The sequence below is a fragment of the Mytilus galloprovincialis genome, chromosome 10, assembly GCF_965363235.1.
Source record: "Mytilus galloprovincialis chromosome 10, xbMytGall1.hap1.1, whole genome shotgun sequence".
NCBI classification, from domain to species: Eukaryota; Metazoa; Mollusca; class Bivalvia; order Mytilida; family Mytilidae; genus Mytilus; species Mytilus galloprovincialis.
In genome coordinates this window covers 54,983,802-55,010,307 of record NC_134847.1, presented here as the reverse complement: position 1 = coordinate 55,010,307, position 26,506 = coordinate 54,983,802, and the positions used below count along the sequence as shown (strand labels likewise).

Genomic DNA, 26,506 nt, shown 5'->3' with positions numbered 1-26,506 from the left:
CCTTACCGACTAAATACATGTGTATATGTTGACTATTTCGTATCATCAATTAATAAAGCTTCGACATTTTGTACAAAAATCGGTAGTTGAGATTTTGTAAACATGCATGGTAAACGCATATTTATATGTCTAACAAGAGGCTGTCAAATTGAAATTAAGATTAAAGCAAGGATGGGATATTATAAAGGAATAAAGTCAATAAACGACTTTTTTACATCTATTAAACTTTGCATTTAAATATTATATATCATTTTTACAGTTAACAATTATAGAAATATATATTATTTATTTTTATGTGCAGTTGAACCTTAATGAATGTTTTATATGCCAGGATTCTTCTAAAATATCTTTAGAAAATATTCAATATGTACTAAAAACGGATATTTGTCAAACGTACTTATCCATTTTCGGATTTCAAATGTTTTGCTTTGAGTGTTCCTGATGAAGGTAAATCCAGACAAGCGCTTCAGGCGCAAGAATTTATTAAACGTGTTGTTTTCAATTTTTTACATCACCGGGTCGATACCTCTGCTAGTGTACTATCAGTCCCCGAAGGTATCATCAGCTCAGTAGTCAGTACGTCGGTACTGACATGATTTCACAAACTGTACTAAAATTGTTCGTTTATAAATTTTGAAATTATTAAGAAACTAAGGTTGCAACTCCCTCCGGCAAAGTTGGTTTTAGATGAATTTGACTATTTATTCTAGGTATTTTTGACATATAGCTATTCCACGGTTTCGGTACTTACACATCTTCGTATTTCAATTAAGCGTTCCTGATGAAAGTAAATCCAGAAAAGCGCTTCGGATGCAAGAAATTATTAAACGTGTTATTTTCATTTTTTTACGGGAATTATATGGTAAAATATAAGAAAACAAAATAGATGATAACTTAGAATTTCTCAAATTGGAAAAGCCATAGCAATTACTTTATTTATCACTAAAAATGTGCAAATTGTTATGCAAACACTTTTATCTATGGCTTCCGTCTTGGGTGAATATCAGCTTGTATCCCTCTTTACTGCATTTACTTACAGAAAAAAAACAACCAAACAATGCAGATAATTATTCCTTTGTTGGCTTATCAACCTCATACTTTTAGAGTTGAATAATTAATAAAGGACACATCTTGCAAACAAACAAAAAAGACTGTAATCATGGTAATCAAAGTATCCAAATGCTTTCAAATAAAACAAATCATCGTTCTTTACAAAATGTTTACGGCTGGATGCATTTAACTTATGTTGAATTCAGTACAAAATATCTTAAAATAATTTATATTTGAAAAAAATGACTTTTACAAATATATTATACGAAAAAGTAAACATGTATTTAGTCCATGAGGTACGAAATGGTATGTGCATTTTGCCCATATGGTACAAAATTGTTTTTTTCTAGCGAGTACGAAATGGTCAAGGTACGAAATGGTATGCTACCATGGGGTTGGCGTATAGATTATAGGTTCTTTGTCATCTAAACTGCGTGTTACAGGGTTTTCCAATATGTTTTGTTAATTATTCACTCTTACTGTGAAGTCCAATTTTGCTAATATCATTTTGCCATGGCTCGGTATTTATGCATTCCTCCTATATGTTGTTGTTGTTGCTGTGGTCACTTTTGTCAATTTTGTATAATTGTCTTGCAAATATAACACGAAATAGTAAACATATGTGTTTAGTCCATGTGATAGTAAATGGTAGATGCATTTTGCAAGGTATGGATGGTTTCTTCGTGGGTGCGTATTTGTAAATGTTGGGTATGAAATGGCAGGGATAGGATACGAAATGGTCAAGGTATGAAATGAGTTGCAACAGTAAACCTAATTTACCGCCTGAAATTGATATTTGCAACTCTGGATATCCATAAACGATCAAGTACAAAACATTGTTAATCTTTGTAGGGTTCGGAAATTGAATGGCCCAAATCAATACAAGTATCACTTTTCACTGTTTAAAGGTGTACAGCTCAAAAATTATAAAAGCTAAAATCGTGAACATCGAACTTGACCTTCATTTAGTCATTGAACAATATATCTAAATTTAAAAAAATATCGTTGTTGCACGGACAAAGCACTACGTATCACTTTTCGCTAGTTTAAGGTATTGAACTCCACACAATTTAAGCTAAGGCCACACCAATTTAATTTCTTGTTCTACGGATTTTTGGACTCCAAAATTTGGGGCGAGCGAGCGATTTGAAAATTTTAATAAAAAAATATTTAATTTGCAAATTTTTGAGGCGAAGCTTGAAAAGTAAAGGCGAGCGATTATAATTTTTTTTTGTAAACATAAAATAATAGGTTTTGACAATATTAAAACTTAATTTATCACTTGTACTTTGACATTTCTTTAATTTCTGAAGTATTTTTTCCCTGTTCACCAAGAAATAATTAAATCTGGTCAATGTATGTGTGACTGACAATGAGACAATTCTCCATCCAAATCATAATCAGTTTAAGGGCAACCCCTTAATGTTATAAATATCCCTTTTACATGTTTTATGAGGGATCAATATAAGTCATAATATATTTGTTTGTACAAAAGGGCTCATATTTTCTCATAGAACTATATATCTATCTGGTATTAAATGGTCAAAACATGTCCAAGAATTTAGTAATATTCCTGGACTTTAACCATGTTAACACATTTACTTTAACAGTTTAATATTATTCAAAATAAGTGGTCGTGGACCCCTCTTTTAGAAATAATTGTTTAAAATATGATGTAACTCTCCTCTTTTTGAGTACAAAATTCTTTTTTAAGTGTTCAAAGGTTTTGTATAGAAGAACTATACAAATCCTTGGTATTTCTATTTTCTTTTCTACATCATGTACATCAGTAAAATGACCACTTGTCTGAGGGAGGGTTGTTCTCAACCTGATAATAACAAACACAGGTCAAAGTACGGCCTTTTACACAGGGCTTTGATACAGACCAAACAGCAAGCTATAAAGGACCCCAAAATTATTATCGTACACAATTCGAACAGGAAAACCAACGATCTAATTTATATATCCAAACGGGAAAATAGAACACCATCAACAAACGATAACTGCTGAACGACATGCTCCTGAATCAATCAGGACAGGTGCATAAACATGCAGCGGCTATGGATAGTTTTGTTTCGCCAGCATACAATATAATTGCAGTTGAAGGCAAATCCTTCAGAAGTTCTTTGTACTTTATTCTAACAACGAACATTTTTTAAAAGGGAATAAAGTAAGGGGGAAAGAAACCAATGTTTTGTTCTTCACGGAAATACCCGCTGTTATAACTTTTTATCGGAGCACTGAAACAAATATTCTCACAGATATTTACACAGTGTGGTGGGGTGCTTTTATGTTTAAAATCGTTATATACAGGTTAGACTGTGATTTAACAAATGTTGATATCTTTTTATAATATTTACAAAAAAAACGGTGCGGGAAATGGACATGATTACAATTCCGGATGCGGGAATATAAAAAAAATAAAAAAATCTTTTTGAAAAAAATAGGTGCGGGCGGGTCCGTCGAACAAGGGATCAAATTGGTGTGGCCTAAACTAGCGAAAATCAAACGACCTTAAATTATTAACAGACAACTGCATATCTAAATTTGAATTCGCCCGAGCGTTTTTAATTAATTGCACGGACACTGTTTGCCAGCCGCCTGCCCGAAGTATATTTATAACGTATATTTATTTTCCTTGGGAAATCCGGATAAAATGGAAAAAAACATTCCACTGCCTTATTAAAATATCTTTGATTCTTGAAGAGACCAATATATAGATATCTAGGACTCTGAACCACGATGGACACGATTAGGTGCAATGGCTTTACGATGAATTCCATTTCTTACCACGCTGAAATGCGATGGTTTTGTGACGCTATCTTGTTGATAGCTACTCCGATGTCCGATGGTGGTAACGCTGAAGTGGAATGATCTCAACACACTTTATTTGTAATGCTTATCATGTGGATGTATAACGTGACGGTACCCAAATTGCACCTATTTTGACAGTTTTTTTTAACCACGTTTTTTTTTATCAAGACAAAAATTTCCATTTTGTGTTTATTTTGTAGCCGTTCCCTTTTTTTTATTATATATGCACAGCAATTTGATTTTCAATCAATATGGAATCATAGAAAAATTGGTCTGAACTGACCTCCAAACCATCAATGATTCTGTAATGAGGAGTACCCAAATTGCATCTATGCTTATATTCGCATCGTCAAAAGTCGAATAACAGAGCTTTTGTTTAATTTCTTCAAATATTTTGAACAATTGGATATTTGTCCATGCTGACTCTTCATTTTTTTTGAGAAATGAATACTTGTAACATATTGTATTTGCTAATTTTCAAAAGATGACGTTTTGATGACGTTTCCGTACATTTTGCCTTTTCAGTAAACACTTCATCTGTTGATAAATACTGGGAACGTTTTGTAAATCTAAATACTTTTACATATATGTTGAAAGACGTGCATAGTATCAAATCATTAAAATACAAATTGTTTAGCCTCTAGAAAATCTTGTCAAATTTCCGCTGCTAATTTTGCTAAATAGGTGCAATTTGGGTACTCGGTGCAATTTGGGTACCGTTACGTTAGGTCAATTAGTATATTACTAGTATATCATATTTTAAGGTTTTTATGTTAATGGGGGCTTATCAACTTTTCGTCGTCAATAAAGTTAGCCGCATCAATGTTTCCCTCTAATCAAAAATCAACTAAATCTCTTTCACTGAGTTGTGTACCAAGTGGATTCAGTATTTGACCGGCAATCCGAATATTGACGTAAGTTGAGTTTGATTTTTTTATTATATGGCTTGTTCAAGCTTTTCTGTTAATTTCATTCATGTAAATGTAGTGTATGGCTACTAAATGCAGTTCATTTAGTAGATATTAAATTCCCCTGTCTTACATATGATAGAATATGCTGTAGAAACTGCACAAAACAACCTCGTAAACGGCCCTCCACAATCTCTCCATTTTCCGACTGTGCGTGCTTTGGCCTGTAATCATATTGCCGTCACTATTTTTTGTCAACATGAAATCCGCCACAGATACATTTTCTAGTCCCTTATTTGGCCGAACCCTTACCAAAATTCGCTACAGAGAGAAAGCTACTTAATACGGTGGCGGATGTGTTGTTGTCACCACAATGTAGATTCATAATTAGCCTACTGAACCCATCAATTCCACCCAGTATAATGAATCTCCATCTTACCAATTGACGCTTACAGTATATGTGCCAAAAGTGGTTTGGTGCCATCACGTTATATGCACGCCTGTGGAGTCAACCGGTTTTTCTCTCTCAAGTTAAATAACAGCGTAGTCTTTTCTATGAATGACATCTCTTAACCTCCATATTTGTACTTTAATTCCTTTTCCTTTCAGTATTTCACGTAACATGCGTTCGTCACAATGAGGAAAGTCACGACAATGCCGGAAAGTAAATTGTCAAGGTTGTCATCATAAATATCAGAAAAATTTCTTTTCTGTAGTCAAAAATGGGCTAGGCGTCGATAGACTGTTGTCTGCGAGTTGATAGTGATTTTAAAGATCTTCAAACGTCCGATATCTTGAAGTCACATCCCAACAACGATTCCAGTACATGTTTGTTGACATGGAATTTGGATGAACATCCAAACCCTCAGTTTTCACAGGTTTCATACATGTACTTGATGCATTCCATTCTCAGTGTCATCCTATTCCCAGGCATGGCAAGTCAAAGATATTCCAGTTCATATTTTAAAAGCATGCTGACAATATTTGGTTTGATTTTTTATTTCTCAAACATTTTTTCACACATGGAGCAAGCCAACTTTCTGAAGAACTTTCAAAATTTCTGATTCTGCCATTTTCTTTTTGTTCTATCTTAATTCTCTTAATTTCCCTGATTCCCTTAATTTCCCATGTTTCACTTCTAATAGCTAATCATAATAAAGAAAATACTCAAAGAGAAAACCCTCAGCATAATAGAGAAAACTCTCATCATAATAGAGAAAAACCTCATCATAATAGAGAAAAACCTCATCATAATAGAATGAAGTACCACAAGGCAGTTATGACGTTCCATACAATATTGGGTCGCCTTCACTCTATTCTAATTTCGAAAAATCAAAACCGAAAGTAAATTCTATGACAAAAGAATCGTCAATGATTTTAAGGAAGGAAAAAATCTGTACACTGTATTTACGTACTACAAAAACAGGAAATTTGGGGAAATAGTCCATACACCTCCCCTGTATCGTTTGTCATTAAAATGCAAATATGTCTAAAGTTATGCGAGGGGTTGCCAAATTGAAACAGGAAGTTTTTGTCCCTCGGTCCGAAAAGTTGTATAAATATCATCAGCTTTGCAAATGATCCTTCGTCCGTATTAGAGCTGATTTGATACTGAATTATTATATCATTTAACAAAATTATTTTATTTAACGAATTTTAACGGTAAAGCTTGTACTTATGTTTACCTAGTTCAGAAATCTAAGTACTTACCTTCCTTTTATTGATTTTTTAACCTTATTTATTATCGCCCTTGACGCGTGACTATGTGGCTTTTGTTGTGTGTTTTATGATATTTTTTATAAAAATACAATGGTAAAATGAAATAAGAGCAGAAAAAAACAGTTCATAGTTATTAAAATGCATTCTTTGTGAGAAAAAAAAAAGTTTAGTTTATCCAGTAAGGTCTAGATCACTCACCTGCTGATAGAGCACCTGCTGATATATAGCACCATCAGCCGGCGATATGGCACCTTTTTTTGGAAAATTTGGTTTGCCTCCCTTTGCACAGTGTCTTAAGTTTTCAGAGAAAAACTATTATTGATATCATTTAAGTAACTACTAGTAATTGCCAAAAAAAACCCAAAAAAACATTTACGAAATGTGTTCTTTCACAACCATTTTTAGACTTGAAAAATATATCTCCAAATGTATTTTCACAAACAGATCTAACTAATATACATCTATTTTCTTCTCATTTTAACATAATATAAATTGTTTTGTCGGGATTTATTTGAATAAATACTTTGAAAATGTAAGTATTTTTTAATTGGCTTTGTAGTATATCTCATTTATATTTGAATAAAATATAAACTATAAGCTTACAGAATAAAATTTAATTTTTGTTCTAGATATTTTTCATATAACTCAAAAATAACGATGCCTGCCCTGTCATATATCTATATGAATGAAGTTCTGTATGGGGTGTTAATATATTAGAGAATAATGGACAAAGACAACAGATGTATCAGAACATTGGATTTTAATGAGATTGTACTAATATAATATAAACTAAAATGTAAATCTCGTTCTAATTAACCAAATAATGGTGCCTGTCATACAAATGAATGAGGGTCTGGATGGGGTGTTGATATAAAAGAAAACTGTAAGGGTATTGTGAATTAGAGATAATGTTCTATACTTAAGGATATTTTCAATTGCACAGTTTTGCACAATAGCAAGAAATATTCAATTGCACAGTATTGTCCCGTTTTCAAATTGGTCTACATTAAGGTCCAAATGGTCAAAAATTAAACTTTGTTTGATTTCAACAAAAATTGAATATATGGGGTTCTATTATATGCTGAATCTAACCATGTATTTAGATTTTGGATATAGGACTATAATAGGTAAATGTCCAATTTAAAGATTTTAAGTTTTTAAGTTTTAAGTTCTTAGACCACATTCATTCTGTGTCAGAAACCTATGTTGTGTCAACTATTTAATCAGAATCCAAATTCAGAGCTGTATCAAGCTTAAATGTTGTGTCCATACTTGCCCCAATTGTTCAGGGTTCGACCTCTGCGGTCGTATAAAGCTGTGCCCTGCAGAGCATCTGGTTTTATCTTGGGGACTTAGAGCTTGCAATGTTTCAAAGTTTCTTGTGTACAACTTGGAAATTAGTATGGCGTTCATTATCACTGGACTAGTATATATTTGTTTAGGGGCCAGCTGAAGGACGCCTCCGGGTGCGGGAATCTCTCGCTACATTGAAGACCTGTTGGTGACCCTCTGCTGTTGTTTTTTATTTGGTTGGGTTGTTGTCTCTTTGACACATTCCCCATTTCCATTCTCAATTTTATTCAAAGACACATGTCTATGTTGTTTCCTATATGTATTTTCATTTCGTGTGAGAATGGCAAAAACTCCATATTTCTAGATCTTTTATTCTCATAACAAACAAGAACACACCCGTGATATTGCAGGTTCATTACTGAATTAAAGTATATAACTATGTGTTAGCCTTATTTTAGACTGGGTTTTCAGTATTGGTATTGTCACCTGATAAAGTCATGCTGTTTATAAGATGCAAAATTTTCTCTGCTTTCCAACTCGTTCTGTTTGAACTGTTGACCTGGAACTTATCAATTATTAGTAATATTAATTATTTGGAAAACAAAAGGGTTTGGAATGGAGTATTTTTGAATTGACAGCATTGTCCTATATTAGTTTATAAAGTTGAATTCTTTGATTTGCTGTTTTAAGTCATGCTGGCTAACAAATTGAAAACTACCTATACGCCTTATTTTAAGTCTAGATTTTAAGTACTCGTATTGTCATCTTATAAAGCCATACTGATTATAATATTACAATAGGAAACAATGTGACAATGATTTAGTAGTGTCAACCCTTTGTTTATGACCTGTGTAAATGGCAAATCCTCAATACAATGGTGGTGCACCTGTCAGATGCGGAACATACAGATAAGGTAATAGGTAACATGTGAAAACACTATTGGTATCAGAATCGGATTCAACCTGGAACTTGTTAATTATTGGCAATATTAATTATGTTGAAAACCAAAAAGGTCGAGAGTGGTGTAATTTTTAATCAACACCATTGTCCTATATTAGCTATATATAAAGTTGAATTCTTTGATTTGTCGTTTTTACTGCATGTAGGCTAACAAATTGGACCTCATTATTTAAGTATTATAGATTTAACTTTCATTTCGATCCACTTTCATTTTCTTTGTTGTTTAAAAAGCATTGCATCATAACAAGGCAAAATATCCAGTTACTTGCTCAAGGCTGAAATATGAATAGTGCAAATTTGTGATTATTGCAAATTCAAAAACTGATGTTTTTGTCACAAATATGTGATTAATATATAAATATATAGATAAAGGGAGCTTGAACTGAAAATTTTAATGGTTCTAATGACTAAGTTTAAATAGATCTCATGTAAATTTTTTCAAATGAAATAAACCATGTTTAAGGAATATTTTCAGTCAGAAATCTTTTCTTATGTCTTTGTGATACAAGTGTTCATATTCAATATACAAGATAGTATCTTCTGCCATTTCTTTCCATTTTACTAGATTTTGATAGTGTATATAATTTTAGTTATATTGTTTAGAATGTGCAATCTGGACACTTTGATATTTTTGTCATAATAAGACATCAACAATCATTTCAGGTATCCTTTTTCTGGTATTTTCAACATTGATTTTCTTCAGAAATGAATGTCCTTCAGGAATGAGCAACATGTGAAATTTGTTTGCAATGTGTTTGATATCGAAAAAAGGAGATATTCTGGTACAGACATAAATGATAAAGAATGTCAGTATCTTATCTTCTACAATTTATATTGTGTTACAAGGAATATTTTGCAACCTTCTATGCTATTACTGGTACTAATAAAATTGAGAATGGAAATGGGGAATGTGTCAAAGAGACAACAACCCGCCCAAATAAAAAACAACAGCAGAGGGTCACCAACAGGTCTTCAATGTAGCGAGAAATTCCCGCACCCGGAGGCGTCCTTCAGCTGGCCCCTAAACAAATATATACTAGTCCAGTGATAATGAACGCCATACTAATTTCCAAATTGTACACAAGAAACTAAATTTAAAATAATACAAGACTAACAAAGGCCAGAGGCTCCTGACTTGGGACAGGCGCAAAAATGTGGCGGGGTTAAACATGTTTGTGAGATCTCAACCCTCCCCCTATACCTCTAACCAATGTAGTAAAGTAAACGCATAACAATACGCACATTAAAGTTTATATATTATTCTTAGTTATTAAAGGGAAAACTTTCTTAGCATAACACGTTTAGAGCACTGCAGATTTTGTTCACACTAGCCATGTTTTTCTGTCCTATTAAAATGGATCCCTTTAGTGCATATTTCAACAAAGTATTTCATATGGGACAAGCTTTACATAACATGGCAAAAGGGAATTAACTCTATTTGAATGTTAATGTGTTTTATGCTATTTTTTAAAAAATACAATGGTAAAATGAAATGAGAGCAGAAAAAAACAGTTCATAGTTATTCAAATGCATTCTTTGTGAGAAAAAAAATGTTTAGTTTATGCAGTAAGGTCTAGATCACTCACCTGCTGACAGAGCACCTGCTGATATATAGCACCATCAGCTGGCGATATGGCACCTTTTTTTGGAAAATTTGGTTTGCCTCCCTTTGCACAGTGTCTTAAGTTTTCAGAGAAAAACTATTATTGATATCATTTAAGTAACTACTAGTAATTGCCAAAAAAAAAAACCCAAAAAAACATTTACGAAATGTGTTCTTTCACAACCATTTTTAGACTTGAAAAATATATCCCCAAATGTATTTTCACAAACAGATCTAACTAATACACATCTATTTTCTTCTCATTTTAACATAATATAAATTGTTTTGTCGGGATTTATTTGAATAAATACTTTGAAAATGTAAGTATTTTTTAATTGGCTTTGTAGTATATATCTCATTTATATTTGAATAAAATGTAAACTATAAGCTTACAGAATAAAATTTAATTTTTGTTCTAGATATTTTTCATATAACTCAAAAATAACGATGCCTGCCCTGTCATATATATATATGAATGAAGTTCTGTATGGGGTGTTAATATATTAGAGAATAATGGACAAAGACAACAGATGTATCAGAACATTGGATTTAAATGAGATTGTACTAATATAATATAAACTAAAATGTAAATCTCGTTCTAATTAACCAAATAATGGTGCCTGTCATACACATGAATGAGGGTCTGGATGGGGTGTTGATATAAAAGAAAACTGTAAGGGTATTGTGAATTAGAGATAATGTTCTATACTTAAGGACCTTAAGCTGCCCCATCATATTAAATTTTGTTAGAGTTAAATGTTGTTGGTTTCTTTAATATTTAGATTTATCCTATTAAAATCTTTCTATTTTTTACTTGTTATGACAAATACATATAATATACAATCAATGAACTATATGGTTAGGGTGTAGTCCAAACCAGTAGCGGATCAAGAGGGGGCGTAGAGGGCGTACGCGCCTTTTTTGATCGGACTTTTTTCTTTTCTTTTTTTTTTTTCGTAAAAGGATAAATCAGACTAGACTTCGTGAACTCTGCCATTTCCCGTGTTTTCTAGTGTTGTTTTTTTTTGCGACAATTCTTTTCTTATAAAGATATTTTTCGCTGGAATTTACTGATTGTCAAAGTTATGTGACTCGCTATGGTGGAGTTGACCATTGCGTCGAAAAAAACGTCACTCAGTCATTTTGAAATTCAAATTACAGTAATACATTGCTTAGGCTGGGGTGACAATCATAACACCTTCTAAGCGACAAAGGATTGAGCAAGAACGTATTGACTTCTATTTCAATATTCCACTAAACAGAAAGTAATACTCTATAGACTATTACACTCTAATGAAAAAAAAAGTTCCACAGCAATGATATTTATCTACGAAAACATGTTAAACCCCAAACGCCCAGCCTATTATAAAACAACATAGCTGAATAATGATCCCAAGTCTGTATAAGCTCTAGATAGATTTAAAGTCTAAGGTACGAACCATTTGCTTTGAGGAGGCAGTCTTAGATATTTGAGAGAAAAAATGACTCTGGTTTTGCATAAAACAAGTTCTGGCCGGAACTGGATTGAAAACAATAATCTTGTTTACTTTCTTGCTATTAGAAACAAAAATTTCCAACAGAATTATTTAGCATTAAATTAACATGATGAATAAAAACGGGCGTATTTTTTTTTGTGGCCGGGGTTTGCATGTCTGACCGGAATGTCTTTTTCGCCGAACTGATATATTGAATACTTTTTTCAAGACCAGACTGCAACCTGCCTGTTGGATGTGGCCTTTCTGTCTCCATTTGTCGACCGTCATTCATAAATTCGTTGTCACAAGACTCATTCCTAGCCTTTGGTTGATTTGAAACCCCTCACTTCCCTTAATATTGTTGGGTGAAACAAATCAACCATACATTGGGATGAAAATTGCTTGTTTGTCTTCTTTTAACTCTTGTCGGTCGTATTGTAAATTCCGTCGAATAGCCAGGCGTATACAACAAGAAATCTGTGAGGTTATGATAACTTATAATGTACAAACCGGCGAGAATTTTCCATGTCTATTTTTACTGACAAGTCCGGGTCCCACATCAAATTTATCAGTACATAGCTTTGGATCCATACTATCATTTTATGATAGAAAATTAATAGGAAGAATACAGGATCGAAAATGGCCAACCCTTACGTTTCACAGAAACTACAAAAGAAACCTGCCCCACGACATGAACCGTTTTTTGAACTTATTTTATGTTTTTAGCCCAAAAAAGGTCCCAAAAACTTTTTCGCCTCGGTCAGTTCGGCGATCTTTAAATGCTTCCCCCCGCCTTTCCAAAATCCTGGATCCGCCCCTTTAAACAAGAGTTATTATTGTATACAATGCGTGTTATCAGTTATGATCAGTTATTTAAATATAGATAGGAGCAAGGTTGAAATGTGGAACGTTAGGTCGTTCTATATGTAAATACGGTATAAGTGTATATAAGCAAACGACGTTCTACATATTATCAACCATAACACATCACAATTTGTACAATACAGTACATAAACAGAAGATTTACAGAAAAAAGTAGACAACCATTGACTTGAATACGGAAAATATCATTTAAGGTAAAAATTTATTACTTATTCAGTTTTGAAATATATGATCATATGTTGTTAACCGTACATACACTCCAGAATTAAATTATACGGAAGCGTATTGACGTTAAGCACGTTATTGCGTCAATGCATTGAAATGCGACAGAGCAATTTGATAAATAGCTCTTCTATGAAATCTAAATAGTTCAGCTTTATGAAATTTATATCCATAGATTAGGCAGGTATTACTGTTTCCAAAAATATAAAAAAATATTCTCTAACTTTTCATAATAGTTTCAAATAATGATACAAATGTTGCCAAAACGTCAAAAATATGCGTGTCAGACGTAACAAATTATTCGCAAAATAACTTTTGCGGGAATTTTTGTGGTCTAACAAAGAGTTTCAAATCCGCGAAAATTCGCATGAATGATAAACGTCATATATAATTTATTATGGCATTGCTGTTTTTTGTGTTGATGGAACGGTCAAAGCTGATTTTTTCAAAAATGAATAATCCTCGGCATGGTCAGGTTTCGGAAAATGGTAAGTTATCAAAAGTTATCGCTTTTTAAAATATCAGATGATATAGAATTTTGTTTTCATAAATTATTCCTACAAAAGTGCTTAGATAGACCATTTCAAATCCGTAATTTTACAGCACTCGCACCACAAATAAAAACGCATTGGCTTCGGGAAAATGTCTTGCAAGATTGTCCAATGTCGAATTTCGCCGCTTTTTACCAAAACACTGTCAGTTTCAACGTCATTATATTAAATATTCTATTTGTAGCATACTAAATAGTGCTTTTGCGTAATTGTGCTTTCACCCCACAATACGATAACATACTTTTTGATAAGCTGTTAAGTCGAAATGACTTCGTTTTTTAACAAATCAAATGTCTTGCAAGTTTGTCCACTGAACAATTTTCTTACGTTTTGAACGTTTTCGATTCGGGACGCTAAACATATATGTATTTTCAAATTATTTCTAAAAGTTTGTTCTTTGTTTTGGTGTTAAACTCAACTACATCATGTACATGTATAAACGACATTTGTTGTATTTTATTGACCTGTCATCATAGGTAGGAGAAGCCTAACATCAGGCGACCTTAAGTTAAAATATTTGCAATAACTGTCGATTAGGATCGGAGTCGAACAAATCTCGCCACGAGCTTATCTTAAAATCGCCGCAGGCTTTTTATCACTTTATATGAACTCATTAGGCCAATCACCCTCCTTGGACATCGAAATTGAAAGCAGTTCGTATTATCACATGATATATGAACGATATTTCACTGTTTTTAAATAACAAGTACGGTTCGATTTCATGTGACAAAACAAAATAACCAAATTACAAATTTCGAAAATAGATAGAATCATAGAAACCACGATAAGAACAGACTGTAATATATAATAGTAGTTAATATTAAATAGAAAATGAATAATTATCTAAAATAAAAAAAAAAAAAAAAAACATATGGTAATTTGTCAATAAATAGGTAAAATATTTCAGATGACTGAGGTTGTTCATTTAACCAAGATTCTAAAGTTGTGAAAGGGCTATATTACGAGAGAATAAAAGATCAACCGTTTATTTTCAAACTTGTGAAGCGTAGAACTGCGATTTGCTATTCATCTGCAATACGGTTCATTTGTGCTGAAATTAAAGGAAGCAGTAAAATTGTTGTACCTGAGGAGTTACACCTCGATATCATACAAAGCTTGTAAACATATCAGATGAATATAATTATTTTTTCACGCAATCATTCTCTTTCTTGATTTAATTACTCCGTTGTAAACAATAGAAGTCTTTTTCATTAAAATCCTTTCACTTATCATCACACACACCCCCTCCCCCCCCCAAAAAAAAACACAAAAAAACCAACAACATTTAAAAAAAGATAGAAGATAACAGCACAAAACACAAAAACTATGTTATTTAAGCAACATGAATTGCTTCCTGCCTTCCCTCTCTTCTTAGATTTAAACGGGTGACCAACGCATTATATAATATACTATAGGCACTATTTTCTCACCCAAATACCTATTTTGTATTGTTTATTTTTGCTTGAGTAACTACCAGTAGGAAATATTTCATACATATTCAAGACTTTGAAGTAACCATATCGATCAAAAATGATTACAAACAAAACGAACAAAGTATACTCGATTACCGACGTAAAACGTCAAATTTTGACGTTACTAATTGGGACGCAATATCGTGCGTAACGTCATTAGGGACATAGAAAAAAAAATTAGCAGGGAAATTTTAACTTTTCTAATCTTGAAATTTTGACTTTCAAAATTTTGAAATTTCGACTTTCAAAATCTTGAAATTTCGACTTTTTGAAAAGTCGAACTTTTGACTTTTTAGAATTCGAATTTTTGACTTTATGAAAAATCGAAATTTCGACTTTAAACTAAAAATTTTGACTTTTTTAAAACGGGTGTGTACTCAAAGCGTTTGAAGGACGTCATGTTAGAATTTTCAACATAACGCAGCAGAAAAAGTCCAGCGTGCGATGAATTCGTTATACGGTTCACTATTGACCCCGTACGGACAATATAGTGCTCCGGCCTCACCCCCTATGAATTTTACTAACCCTCTATGGATCCGTATGGGGTCAGTAGCGAACCATATAACTTATAGTATCAAGACAACCCCGTTATTCCGACACACCTATATTACGACATACTTTTATTCAACAGTCTAATATATATATATATAAAGACAAGGTCATAAGAATGTCATTTTGTAGAGTTTAATCAATGGTCCAGAAAAAAGAACCATTATTATTTTAAAATTCCAAAACTAGAAAACCGAGCAGCTCATTTGTCGTCCGGAATATGCATGACATTTTTGGCTACTTGATTTACCATTGTTTAAACAAGGCAAAGGCAATGACTTGCTATTGGGAAACCAAACAGGCCTTTGAACTGCGATGCTAAATGTTCTCAGATCTGACGATCCTATGACAGTGAGTGTCGTGGGAACTAAAACACATGGAATATGGGAAAACATTTTTGTATCTGTCAACATGCATGTTCTTTCCGAATTCAGTATCAAATGCTAATCCATATCTTAGTTTAAGAACAAAATCAATTTTAAAATATAAATTGCCAAAATGTGTGGATGACGCTTTAATAATTTGCGTCCATGTCTACTCCTTCTGAAATTGTAATAACTGTGTATGAATACTAACATCAAAGTTTTAAAAGTACTTAGAAAAAGTCAAAATTTCGAGATTTCAACAGTCGAAATTTTGGGATCAAAGTCGATTTAAAAAAAAAGTTGAAATTTTGAGTTTAAAATAAGTTGAAATTTCGAGTTTAAAATAAGTCTCAATTTCTAGTTTACAAACAGTCGAAATTTTGAGTTTAAAATAAGTTGAAATTTTGAGTTTAAAATAAGTCAAAATTTCGAGTTTTAAATAAGTCGTGAGTCGAAATTTCGAGTTTAAAGTGGAAATTTCGACTATTTGTAAGTCGAAATTTCGAGTTTCAAAAAAGTCAAAATTTCGACTTTTCAAAAAGTCGAAATTTCAAGATTTTAAAAAGTCAAAGTTTCAAGTTAAAAGTCAAAATTTCGAGATTTGAAAAGTCAAAATTTCGACTTTGAAAAAAAAAGTTCACTGCCAATATTATTTTTTCTATGTCCCTAATAAGCTTCCGTAAAATTACGTCTCGATGGTCAAAGGTAAACTCGACTAAAACTGTCATAAGCAGTTCATGTCCCAAATGTTTGACCAATCGTGTTGCTGATGAAAGTAAACTCCTAAGTCTCATTTGTTTATTTCACTTTAGAGAAATATCTATAGATAGATATATGTATTGGACAGGATTGTGATGACGACAATTGGAACAAATTCATAGTTATCTTTTAAAACAGTCAACCAAATAATCATATCGTCTCTATACAATATATTGAAAGGATAACTTCAACTTTACCACTTCAAAACTTTAACTTTCTATTAGATAGCCTTGGTGCAAAACCTTTCTTGATAGCAGTAACGTTTTGCCAAGGAAACATTCAGGATAAGACGATTCCGTAGCAAGTTTGTTATACTGTGCATCGCTCTTTTCACATAGCAAATAAGTATGGTGTTTCAATTGATATGATTTAAAGGACCTAACAGCAATAATTATAATTTGTATTGGGTCAGATAACTTTCAAAAGACCTTTAAAAAAAGCTGTTTTATAATCGATAGAATAACAAGATTTTCATGTATAATTTACTAATAACAGTTAACGAAAGATGAACAAACTATGCCTAGGTATGGTATATAGTTCGTGTCCCTATTAGGGACAACATCAAAAGATCGATGTAGGATAAAAAAAACTTAATTCACATAGTTTGGGGGTAGGGTGGTTAAAGAGGCTGCAAGTTTTTTTTTTTTTTTTTTTATCCTAAATTGATTTTCTGGTTGCAGAAACAGCTATCATACTGGATAATCGTTTTTTTTTCAAATAAGTTACCAGGGGGTAGGGGGGTCTTTGAAAAAACTATGTGAATTAAGTTTTCTGTCCTACATTGATCTTTTGATGTTGTCCCTTAGGCAATCCAGCAAAGATTCCTTATTGAACTTCGAGTTTAAGTTATCTTCTAATTCCAAACAAATCATTTCAGAAAAAAATATTGCTGGAATTTGTCTTCTTTAAATCTAAAACCATTTAATTTACTTCATGAATAGTAAAAGAGAGCATAATATACCAACAGGATATTCAAACTCATAAGTCGATAATAAGTATGTAGTATGATGTAGTACACGTGTATAAAAGATATTCAAATAGATTGCATAAACATTTGGTTCTTTTTTCAGAATGACAAACCGTTTAAAGTTTTATTGTGCCTGGTTCTGTCCCTTTGCTCAGCGTGCTTGGATTGCTTTGCTTGAAAAGGGTGTCGAATTTGACTATATTGAATATAACCCTTACAAAGAAAAAACAAAGGAGTTCCTTCAATTGAATCCTAGAGGGCTTGTACCTGTGATAGAAGCCAATGGCAAATCTGTATACGAGTCTGATGTATGTATAGAATTTGTAGATGAATATGGAGGCAAACAAAATCGACTTCTTCCAATGGATACACTTGATAGGGCAAAGATGAGAATAGTAAGTGGCTATATTTCTCGCGAGATCACGCCTCTCTATTACAGGATGCTGCTAAAACAAGACAAAAACATTCAAGAGAGTGTCAAATCAGAATTACTTAGTAATCTAAAAACTTTAATGGAATTTAAATCAGATTCTTCTACTTTCTTCGGTGGAGACAAAATGGCAATGCCTGATATAATGCTAGCTCCTTTCGCTATGCGATTTCCAGTACTTCAACATCATAGAGGTTTCCAAATTCCTGATACTGAAGAATATAAAGCCGTTCACAAATGGATAAATGCTTGTCAGAATCAACCCTCGGTGATAAAATCAACATGTGACACGGATAAATCTATTATGATATATGAATCTTATGCTGATGGAACGGCAGCTGTTCGGAGTAAACTTTGAAATAGTTAAATCTTGATAAATTATTGCGACTGACTTTCAGAGACAGAGCAAGAAGCCTATCGTAAATGCTTCATTTACATATTATATCAAGATTTCGTTCTATTTGTACGCATTAACAATATAGTGTTCGTCTTCTGTTTATAATACAACGTTTAAATATTATTACTATATCATAAATACATAACATCCTTAAATTAAATACATGTTTAATAAAACTTCTGGGGTTTTTTTCACAAAAAAGTTTTTAGAAAGAAAATTATGTAAGCGTTAGTATACATCAATGTTGAGCATCACAACTATACCATGAAAACAGTTATCCGCTGCCACACCAGTTGAAACTATATCAAAAGTTTGAGCTCTCATTGCAGGTTGTTACCCGTCAAACTATTAACAGTTCTGCTCAACACGTGGAATTGGTCAACAGAAACTGCTCAACCTGCCGGAGCACATTGGTCCCCCAACCCCCAGTTAAAGTGGAGTTTGTGTTGCTCAGTCTTTCATTTCTAATGTAGTGTTCTGAGGATATAGGCATTTTCGTTTTTTTGACATAATTCTTTTTTTCCATGGCGTTCAACTTGTCAGTTTTTTCGACTTGTGAGTTTTGAATACCCGCTGTTTATCTTTCGCCTTTTTTTAATGTGAATGTTGAATAGAAAATTGCTTTGGTATGTAAATATCTTTGTACGTTAACAAATAATTTAAAAAATTAATTAGTCGGTTTAGATATTAATTTACTTCTAAAGTCGTTTTCATCCTGAACATGCATGAAATATTTCTACTGTTCAGTTATAAAACTAAACAATATATCAGATATCGGTATGTTATTTTTTTAAATTATGAAACCAAGGAGATGTGGTAGATTGATAATAAGACCAGAATCCAACTGAGACCAGAGGACGAGAATGCAAGAAAATACGAACATGCTCATTGTACGATCTTCAACACGGTGCTAGATTTATGCCCTTTTATACGCATAAAAAAATAAGACACCAGCACGACAAATGCGAGTCAAATTAAAAGCAAAATCCAACTCATTTTTTTTTATAAAAATAATAAACGAAGAAACAAATACGCTAGACAGAATCTAACGATATTTACTAAATTACCGGCTCCTGAGTTGTTCAGGCTCAAAAACATGTTTCTCAGATCATATAGCGCCCACTGTATTGTGGTGTATCAGCTCATGAAAAATATAAAAAAAAGACAAAAAGACAAAACATTAAGTAACGATTTTCGAGAACAAGCAGTTACGTATACTGAAGGTTAGTCAAAGCTAATTTAAAAATAACAAATAGCCTATTTTTGCTCGGACTAAATTTGTTCTCAGTACACATCTAACGGACTATATATAAAGACGTCGTAAACAATTTGAAAAAATACAGTGCCCACATATAAACTGTTCCTTTCTCATCAACAGTATTTACGTGTATAGAATAGATATATATAATATAGCACACTATATCATAACAAATTATAATCTTTCGACTGATCTGAAGTAAATTTTGTGTTTTCTTTCAATTTTTCTTTTTGTTTCTTTTTTGTCTCTTTTTTGTTATTCTGTCTTTTGTTACGTCATCATACTCTAGTTCATCAAATCCCTTGGTATTTTCCTGTAATTTTGTTTTCTTCTTTTTCTTTTTCCTTTTTCTAGAGCTGTCATATTCTTTTTCGTTGACGGTTTCAAATGTTGGATTAGCCACGATTTTTGTTTTTTCATCTAAGTTTATGGTTGTCGATCTTTCTGTTTTGATTGTTGTCGGTTGCTTTATCATCTTCGTTGTTGTTTGTGTTTCTGTCAGTTCAATTGATGTGATTGTTGTTGTTGGTGTTGGTGGTTCATTTGTTGTTGTCGTGTAATCAATTCCCGTGCTGTTTTCCTGTACTTTTGACTTTTTCTTCTTCTTTTTCTTTTTTTTAGAGTTTTGATTTTCTTGTTCGTTGACATTTTCAAATGTTTTAATATCCTCCGAATTCACAACTATATTTCCTTTCCATTCATCAGATGCATGTACTTGGTTTTCTTTAAGAAATCTCTTTCGTTTTTTCTTTTTGGATTTTCTAGTCTTCTCTTCATTTGTTTCGTCGTCTTTGTCTCCATTGTTCTTCAATTTGTCTGTGAAACGGTCACTGATTGGTGGTAATGAACCAAGTGACATTATTGGGAACACAGGTTTAGCAATACTATGGGATACGTTCTTAAAGTCATCTTGAATCGACAAATTATTATCCGCTTCCAGGTTTATAGGTCCTTGTCCTTTATCAGAGGGTTTCTTTTCTGATTTTGGTGGAATTGTTTTCGTCTGTAAAAATACAATTTGAAATAATAATTACTTCAATTGTTGTTATAGTAATTATGTATTTAAAATGCTGAACAAACTAGTATCAATAAGTTTTATGTCATCTTAAAAGTTTTCGTAACCAGGTTTATGACTACCAAACACGTAAGTGACTGCAAATCATAATTTTAATGTCTATTATTGAACGAGTCACATTAACACACAAATATTTTCGGTACTGTAAATTCAGAAATTATTGCTTGCATTTACGATTGCGATTTTTGATGACTGAGTAAAAATGAAATTAATTATTGCGAAAAAGCTCCATGCACATTTATATGTCCGATATCAGAATACAAATACGCTTATTAACCATTATTGTTTTCCGAGGTCTTAACCATCCAATATTTTCTCTTTTATACTACTGGATGGTTCGACAACAATAAGACGACAATCAAACTATATAGTATAACAAACATACGGTTGCAACAATAAACACGCGCATATAAGACATAGACACACTGAACTAAGAGTATTGGCAGTTAACGAAAGGTAACCTACAGCCAATAATCAAATTATGTCCTACCCGACCTAAAGTTTTTATCAGATCGTACACCAGATTAAGTGTAAAAAAAGAATATTCAAAGATCATACTACGGTTTTAAAAAAATATCACTTTAAAAATGGTTATTCAAGAAAAAGTTAACTGTACATGGATCGCCTTTTAAATGGATAAACAGCATTACCATAAACATTAGATTCCTTAGGATGTGGTATCCCGGTTTTAATCAGAATTCAGCACAACTGTTTTCTTAAGAATTATAATTTTGGTAGACTAACCTTCTTCGCTTTTCCTTTTTGCCATATGTATTTGCAGCATACAAACGTAAGTATGGCGGCAATGATAATAACTGTAATCACTAATATCACTACAATCACTATCAAAACTGAAACAGATAATCATTCAGTACATTAGAAGTCAACGTAAGTTAACATGTAAATAGTCAATGACTGCCGTTGGACCTATCATCTTTACAAATTGAATTATTGTTCCCGGGCGTTTAAAAAAAAATAAAACCTTGCTACCCTGATTATTTATATTCTCTATCTGAAAAGTTTAGTCTTGTCTCCATTTAGAAATGTAACAATGCAATTATGGAAAATATTAAAATACTAGAAGTTTTATTTAATTTCAATCTAAAATCGTAAAATTTTACAAACGTAATTTATTCAAGAAAATACATACGAGTTGTTGCGTCCTCGGAAGATTTTTGATTATCATTTGATAGCTTTGTTGTCGGTTTATCAGATGCGATCGTTGTTGCCAATTCAACTGTTGTGATCGATGTTGTCGGTTCAGATGGTGTGATTCTTGTTATTGGTTCATCTGTTGTGGTCGTAGTTGTTGTCGTTTCATCTGTTGTGGTCGTAGTTGTTGTCGTTTCATCTGTTGTGGTCGAAGTTGTTGTCGTTTCATCTGTTGTGGTCGTAGTTGCTGTCGGTTCATCTGTTGTGGTCGTAGTTGTAGGTTCATTTGTTGTGATCTTTGTTGTCGGTTCAGATGGTGTGATTCTTGTTAACGGTTCATCTGTTGTAGTCGTAGTTGTTGTCGTTTTATCTGTTGTAGTCGTAGTTGTAGGTTCATCTGTTGTGATCGTTATTGTCGTTTCAGATGGTGTGATTCTTGTTATCGATTCATCTGTTGTAGTCGTAGTTGTTGTCGTTTCATCTGTTGTGGTCGTAGTTGTAGGTTCATTTATTGTGATCGTTGTTGTTGGTTCAAATGGTGTAATTCTTGTTATCGGTTCATCTGTTGTGGTCGAAGTTGTTGTCGTTTCATCTGTTGTGGTTGTAGTTGTTGTCGGTTTATCTGTTGTGGTCGTAATTGTAGGTTCATCTGTTGTGATCGTTGTTGTCGGTTCATCTGAAGTAGTATTTGCTGATGATTCATCTGTTGTGAACGTTGTTTTCGGTTCATCTGAAGTATTATTTGTTGTTGATTCAACTGTTGTGAACGTTGTTTTCGGTTCATCTGAAGTATTATTTGCTGTTGATTCAACTGTTGTGAATGTTGTTTTCGGTTCAACAGTTGTGATTGTTGTAATCGGTTTATCTGCAGATATCGATATTGTGTTTGTATCTGTTATGATATTTGTCTGTTGATCAAATGTGATAGTTACCGTTGGTTCATTTGTTGACGGTTTATCTGTTATGATATTTGTTGTGGGTTCAGCGGTTTTGATCGTTGTCGATTTATCTGTTGTGTTTTGCTTTAATGTTGTGATGTGTGTTGTCGGCTTATCACTGGTTATCTTTGTAGTCGGTTCAACTGTTGAGATTGTTGTCGTCGTTTTATCTGTTGTGTGTCCTGTTGTCGGTTCATTTCCTGAGATCGGTATTGTGGTTGTATCTTTTGCATTCTCTGATGGTTGATATGATGTGATAGTTACTGTCGGTTCATATGTTGTGACATTTGTTGACTGCGTATCTGTTGTGATCTTTGTTGTGGGTTCAGCTGTTCTAATTGTAACTGTCGGTTCAACTGATGTGATCGTTGTTCTCGATTTATCTGTTGAAGTCGGCTTATCTGTTGGGATCGTTGTTGTCGATACGTCTGAAATATTTGAAGAAGTCGTTTCAACAATTGTTATCGGTTTATCTGCAGATATTGGTATTGTGGTTGTATCTTCATTGATCTTTGTCGGTTCATCTGCATTGATAGTTACTGTCGGATTATATGTTGTAAACGTTGTTGACGCTTTATCTGTCATGATCGCTGTCAATTGATCTGTTGTGTTTTGCTGAAATGTTGAGATGTTTGTTGCCGACTTATCTGTGGTGATCGTTGCAGTCGGTTGATCTGTTGTGATCTTTGTTGTCTGTTCAACAGTTGGGATTGTTGTTGTCGGTTTATCTGTTGTGTATATTGTTGTCGGTTCATTTCCTGAGATCTGTTTTGTCGTTGTATCTGTTATGATGTTTGTCGGTTCATCAGTTGTGATCATTGCTGATGGTTTATCTGATGTGAACGTTGTTAAAGGTTCAAGCGTTATGGTCGTTGTTGTCGGTTCATATGTTGTGAAATTTGTTGACTGCGTATCTGTTGTGATCTTTGTTGTTGGTTCAGCTGATCTAATTGTAACTGTCGGTTCAACTGATGTGATCGTTGTTCTCGATTTATCTGTTGAAGTCGGCTTATCTGTTGGGATCGTTGTTGTCGATACGTCTGAAGTATTTGATGAAGTCGTTTCAACAGTTGTTATCGGTATATCAGCAGATATCGGTATTGTGGTTGTATCTTCATTGATCTTTGTCGGTTCATCTGGTGTGATAGTTACTGTCGGATTATATGTTGTAAACGTTGTTGACGGTTTATCTGTCATGATCTCTGTTGTGAGTTCAGCTGTTTTGATTGTTGTCAATTGATCTGTTGTGTTTTGCTGAAATGTTGAAATGTTTGTTGTCGACTTATCTGTGGTGGTCGTTGCAGTCGGTTGATCTGTTGTGATCATTGTTGTCGGTTCAACAGTTGGGATTGTTGTTGTCGGTTTAACTGTTGTGTATATTGTTGTCGGTTCATTTCCTGAGATCTGTTTTGTCGTTGTATCTGTTATGATGTTTGTCGGTTCATCAGTTGTGAAAATTGTTGATGGTTTATCTGATGTGACCGTTGTTAAAGGTTCAAATGTTGTGGTCGTTGTTGTCTGTTCATATGTTGCAATCAGTGTTGTCGGTTCAAATGGTGTGAATCTTGTTGGTTTATCTGTTGTGATCGTTGTTTTCTGTTCATTTGAATAATGCATTGCTGTCGATTCAACATTTGGGAACGTTGTTGTCGGTTCATCTGTTGCGATCGTAGTTGTCAGATCATCTGTTGTGATCTTTGTTGTCGGTTCATCTGAAGTATTTGTTGACGGTGTGTATGTTGTGTTCGTTGTTATTTGTGTATCTGTTTTGTTCATTGTTGTCGATCTATTTATTGTGTACGCTGTTGTCGGTGTCTCTGTCTTAAACGTTGTTTTTGGTTTCTCTGTTGTGTATGTTGTTTTCGGTGTCTCTGTTGTAAACATTGTTTTCGGTGTCTCTGATGTGAACGTTGTTGTCGGTGTCTCTGTTGTTAACTTTGTTTTTGGTGTCTCTGTTGTGTACGTCATTGTCTGTGTCTCTATTGTAAACGTTGTTTTGGGTGTTTCTGTTGTGTACGTCGTTGTCAGTGTCTCTGTTGTTAACTTTGTTTTCGGTGTATCTGTTGTGTACGTCGTTGTCGGTGTCTTTGCTGTGTACGTTGTTGTCGGTGTCTCTGTTGTGAACGTTGTTGTCGGTGTCTCTGTTGTGAACGTTGTTTTCGGTGTCTCTGTTGTGTACGTTGTTTTCGGTGTCTCTGTTGTGTACGTTGTTTTCGGTGACTCTGTTGTGTACGTTGTTGTCGGTGTCTCTGTTGTGTACGTTGTTTTCCGGGTCTCTGTTGTAAACATTGCTTTCTGTGTCTCTGTTGTTAACGCTGTTGTCGGTGTTTCTGTTGGGTACATTATTGTCTGTTGGTCTGTTGTGTACGTTTTTGTCGGTGTATCTGTTGTGTACATTATTGTCTGTTGATCTATTGTGTACGTTATTGTCGATGTCTCTGATGTGTACGTTGTTGTCGGCTGATCTGTTGTGTACGTTGATGTCGGTGTCTCTGTTGTGAACGTTGTTGTTGGTGTCTCTGTTGTTAACGTTGTTTTTGGTGTCTCTGTTGTGTACGTTGTTTTCGGTGACTCTGTTTTAAACGTTGTTTTCGGTGTCTCTGTTGTGTACGTTGTTGTCGGTGTCGCTGTTGTGTACGTCATTGTTGTTGTATCTGTTGTGTTCATTGTTGTCGGTGTATCTGTTGTGTACGTTTTTGTTTTTGTTGATGACGGTGTCTCTGTTGTGTACGTTGTTGTGTTTGTTGTTGACGGTGTCTCTGTTTTGTACGTTGTTGTCAATTTATCTGTTGTGTACGTTGTTGTCCGGATCTCTGTTGTAAACATTCCTTTCGGTGTCTCTGTTGTGTACGTTGTTGTCGGTGTATCTGTTGTGTACATCATTGTCGGTTGATCTGTTGTGTACGTTGTTTTCGGTGTATCTGTTCTGTACATTATGGTCGGTTGATCTGTTGTGTACGTTGTTGTCGAGGTATCTGTTGTAGTCGTTAATGTCGGGGTCTCTGTTGTGTACGTTGTTGTCGGTTGATCTGTTGTGTACGATGTTGTCGATGAATATGCTGTTGTTGTTTCATATGTTAATACTACAAAATCAAATGAGTCTATAAAAATATTATTTTGAAATCACATGATAGCGTTGAATATTCGGTTAATAGTTTTATTACTTTTTTTGTGAATAAAAGTAGGTAAAGGTAGACGTATATAGACTTGAGAATTGTCTCTTTGGCATTCATACCCAATCCTCACATATCTATTTGAAATGAAGATACATCCTTATATCACTTAGACGGCAAATCAAGAAAAGCACTTTGAAAAAAATAATGATAATGTGTAGTTTTTTTACTTAAAACATCACTTAGTCGATAACACAGTTATTATACTATCAGTCTGCGAAGGTATCATAAGCTCAATAGGCAGTACCGAATTTGTATCTCGGTGCCGATAAAAAAAAAATTATAACAATATAACAATCCTTTTTAAAATTGTACATTGATATATTTTGAAATTATAAAGAAACTAAGGTTTTGACTCCCTTAGACAAAGTGGACCACAGGTGTTTTGGTTATATTTTTAGGTTCTTTTAAGTTATATAGCTCTCCATCTTTTTCAATTCTTTGCTTTCAAAAGCTGAACTGTAAGCGTTTCTGGTGGAGATTAATCCAGAAAT

At 33.4% G+C, this 26,506-nt stretch overlaps 2 protein-coding genes across 2 annotated transcripts; one reads left to right on the top strand and one right to left on the bottom strand.

Annotated features, from left to right (window-relative positions):
* The first annotated feature begins 12,782 nt into the window (after positions 1-12,782).
* On the top strand, positions 12,783-18,592 carry LOC143049240 (uncharacterized). The gene is made up of 2 exons (XM_076222946.1): positions 12,783-12,898; positions 17,693-18,592. The coding sequence occupies exon 2, from the start codon at positions 17,694-17,696 to the stop codon at positions 18,375-18,377; it is 684 nt and encodes a 227-aa protein (XP_076079061.1). The 5' UTR covers positions 12,783-12,898; position 17,693; the 3' UTR covers positions 18,378-18,592.
* A 995-nt stretch (positions 18,593-19,587) lies between these two features.
* On the bottom strand, positions 19,588-25,889 carry LOC143047877 (uncharacterized). The gene is made up of 3 exons (XM_076221200.1): positions 21,900-25,889; positions 21,494-21,600; positions 19,588-20,677 (listed from the first exon to the last, which is right to left on the bottom strand). The coding sequence occupies exons 1-3, from the start codon at positions 25,180-25,182 to the stop codon at positions 19,892-19,894; spliced, it is 4,176 nt and encodes a 1,391-aa protein (XP_076077315.1). The 5' UTR covers positions 25,183-25,889; the 3' UTR covers positions 19,588-19,891.
* Positions 25,890-26,506: the final 617 nt, after the last annotated feature.

Bases quoted from the DNA above. Each gene is read 5' to 3' on its own strand.
- LOC143049240 (XM_076222946.1), top strand. From the start codon at position 17,694: ATGACAAACCGTTTAAAGTTTTATTGTGCCTGGTTCTGTCCCTTTGCT.
- LOC143047877 (XM_076221200.1), bottom strand. From the start codon at position 25,182: ATGTACCCAACAGAAACACCGACAACAGCGTTAACAACAGAGACACAG. The intron at 21,601-21,899 runs GTATGTATTTTC...TATCTGTTTCAG, and splicing joins TTCCGAGGACGCAACAACTC to TTTTGATAGTGATTGTAGTG. The intron at 20,678-21,493 runs GTTAGTCTACCA...GTATTTTTACAG, and splicing joins AAAAAGGAAAAGCGAAGAAG to ACGAAAACAATTCCACCAAA.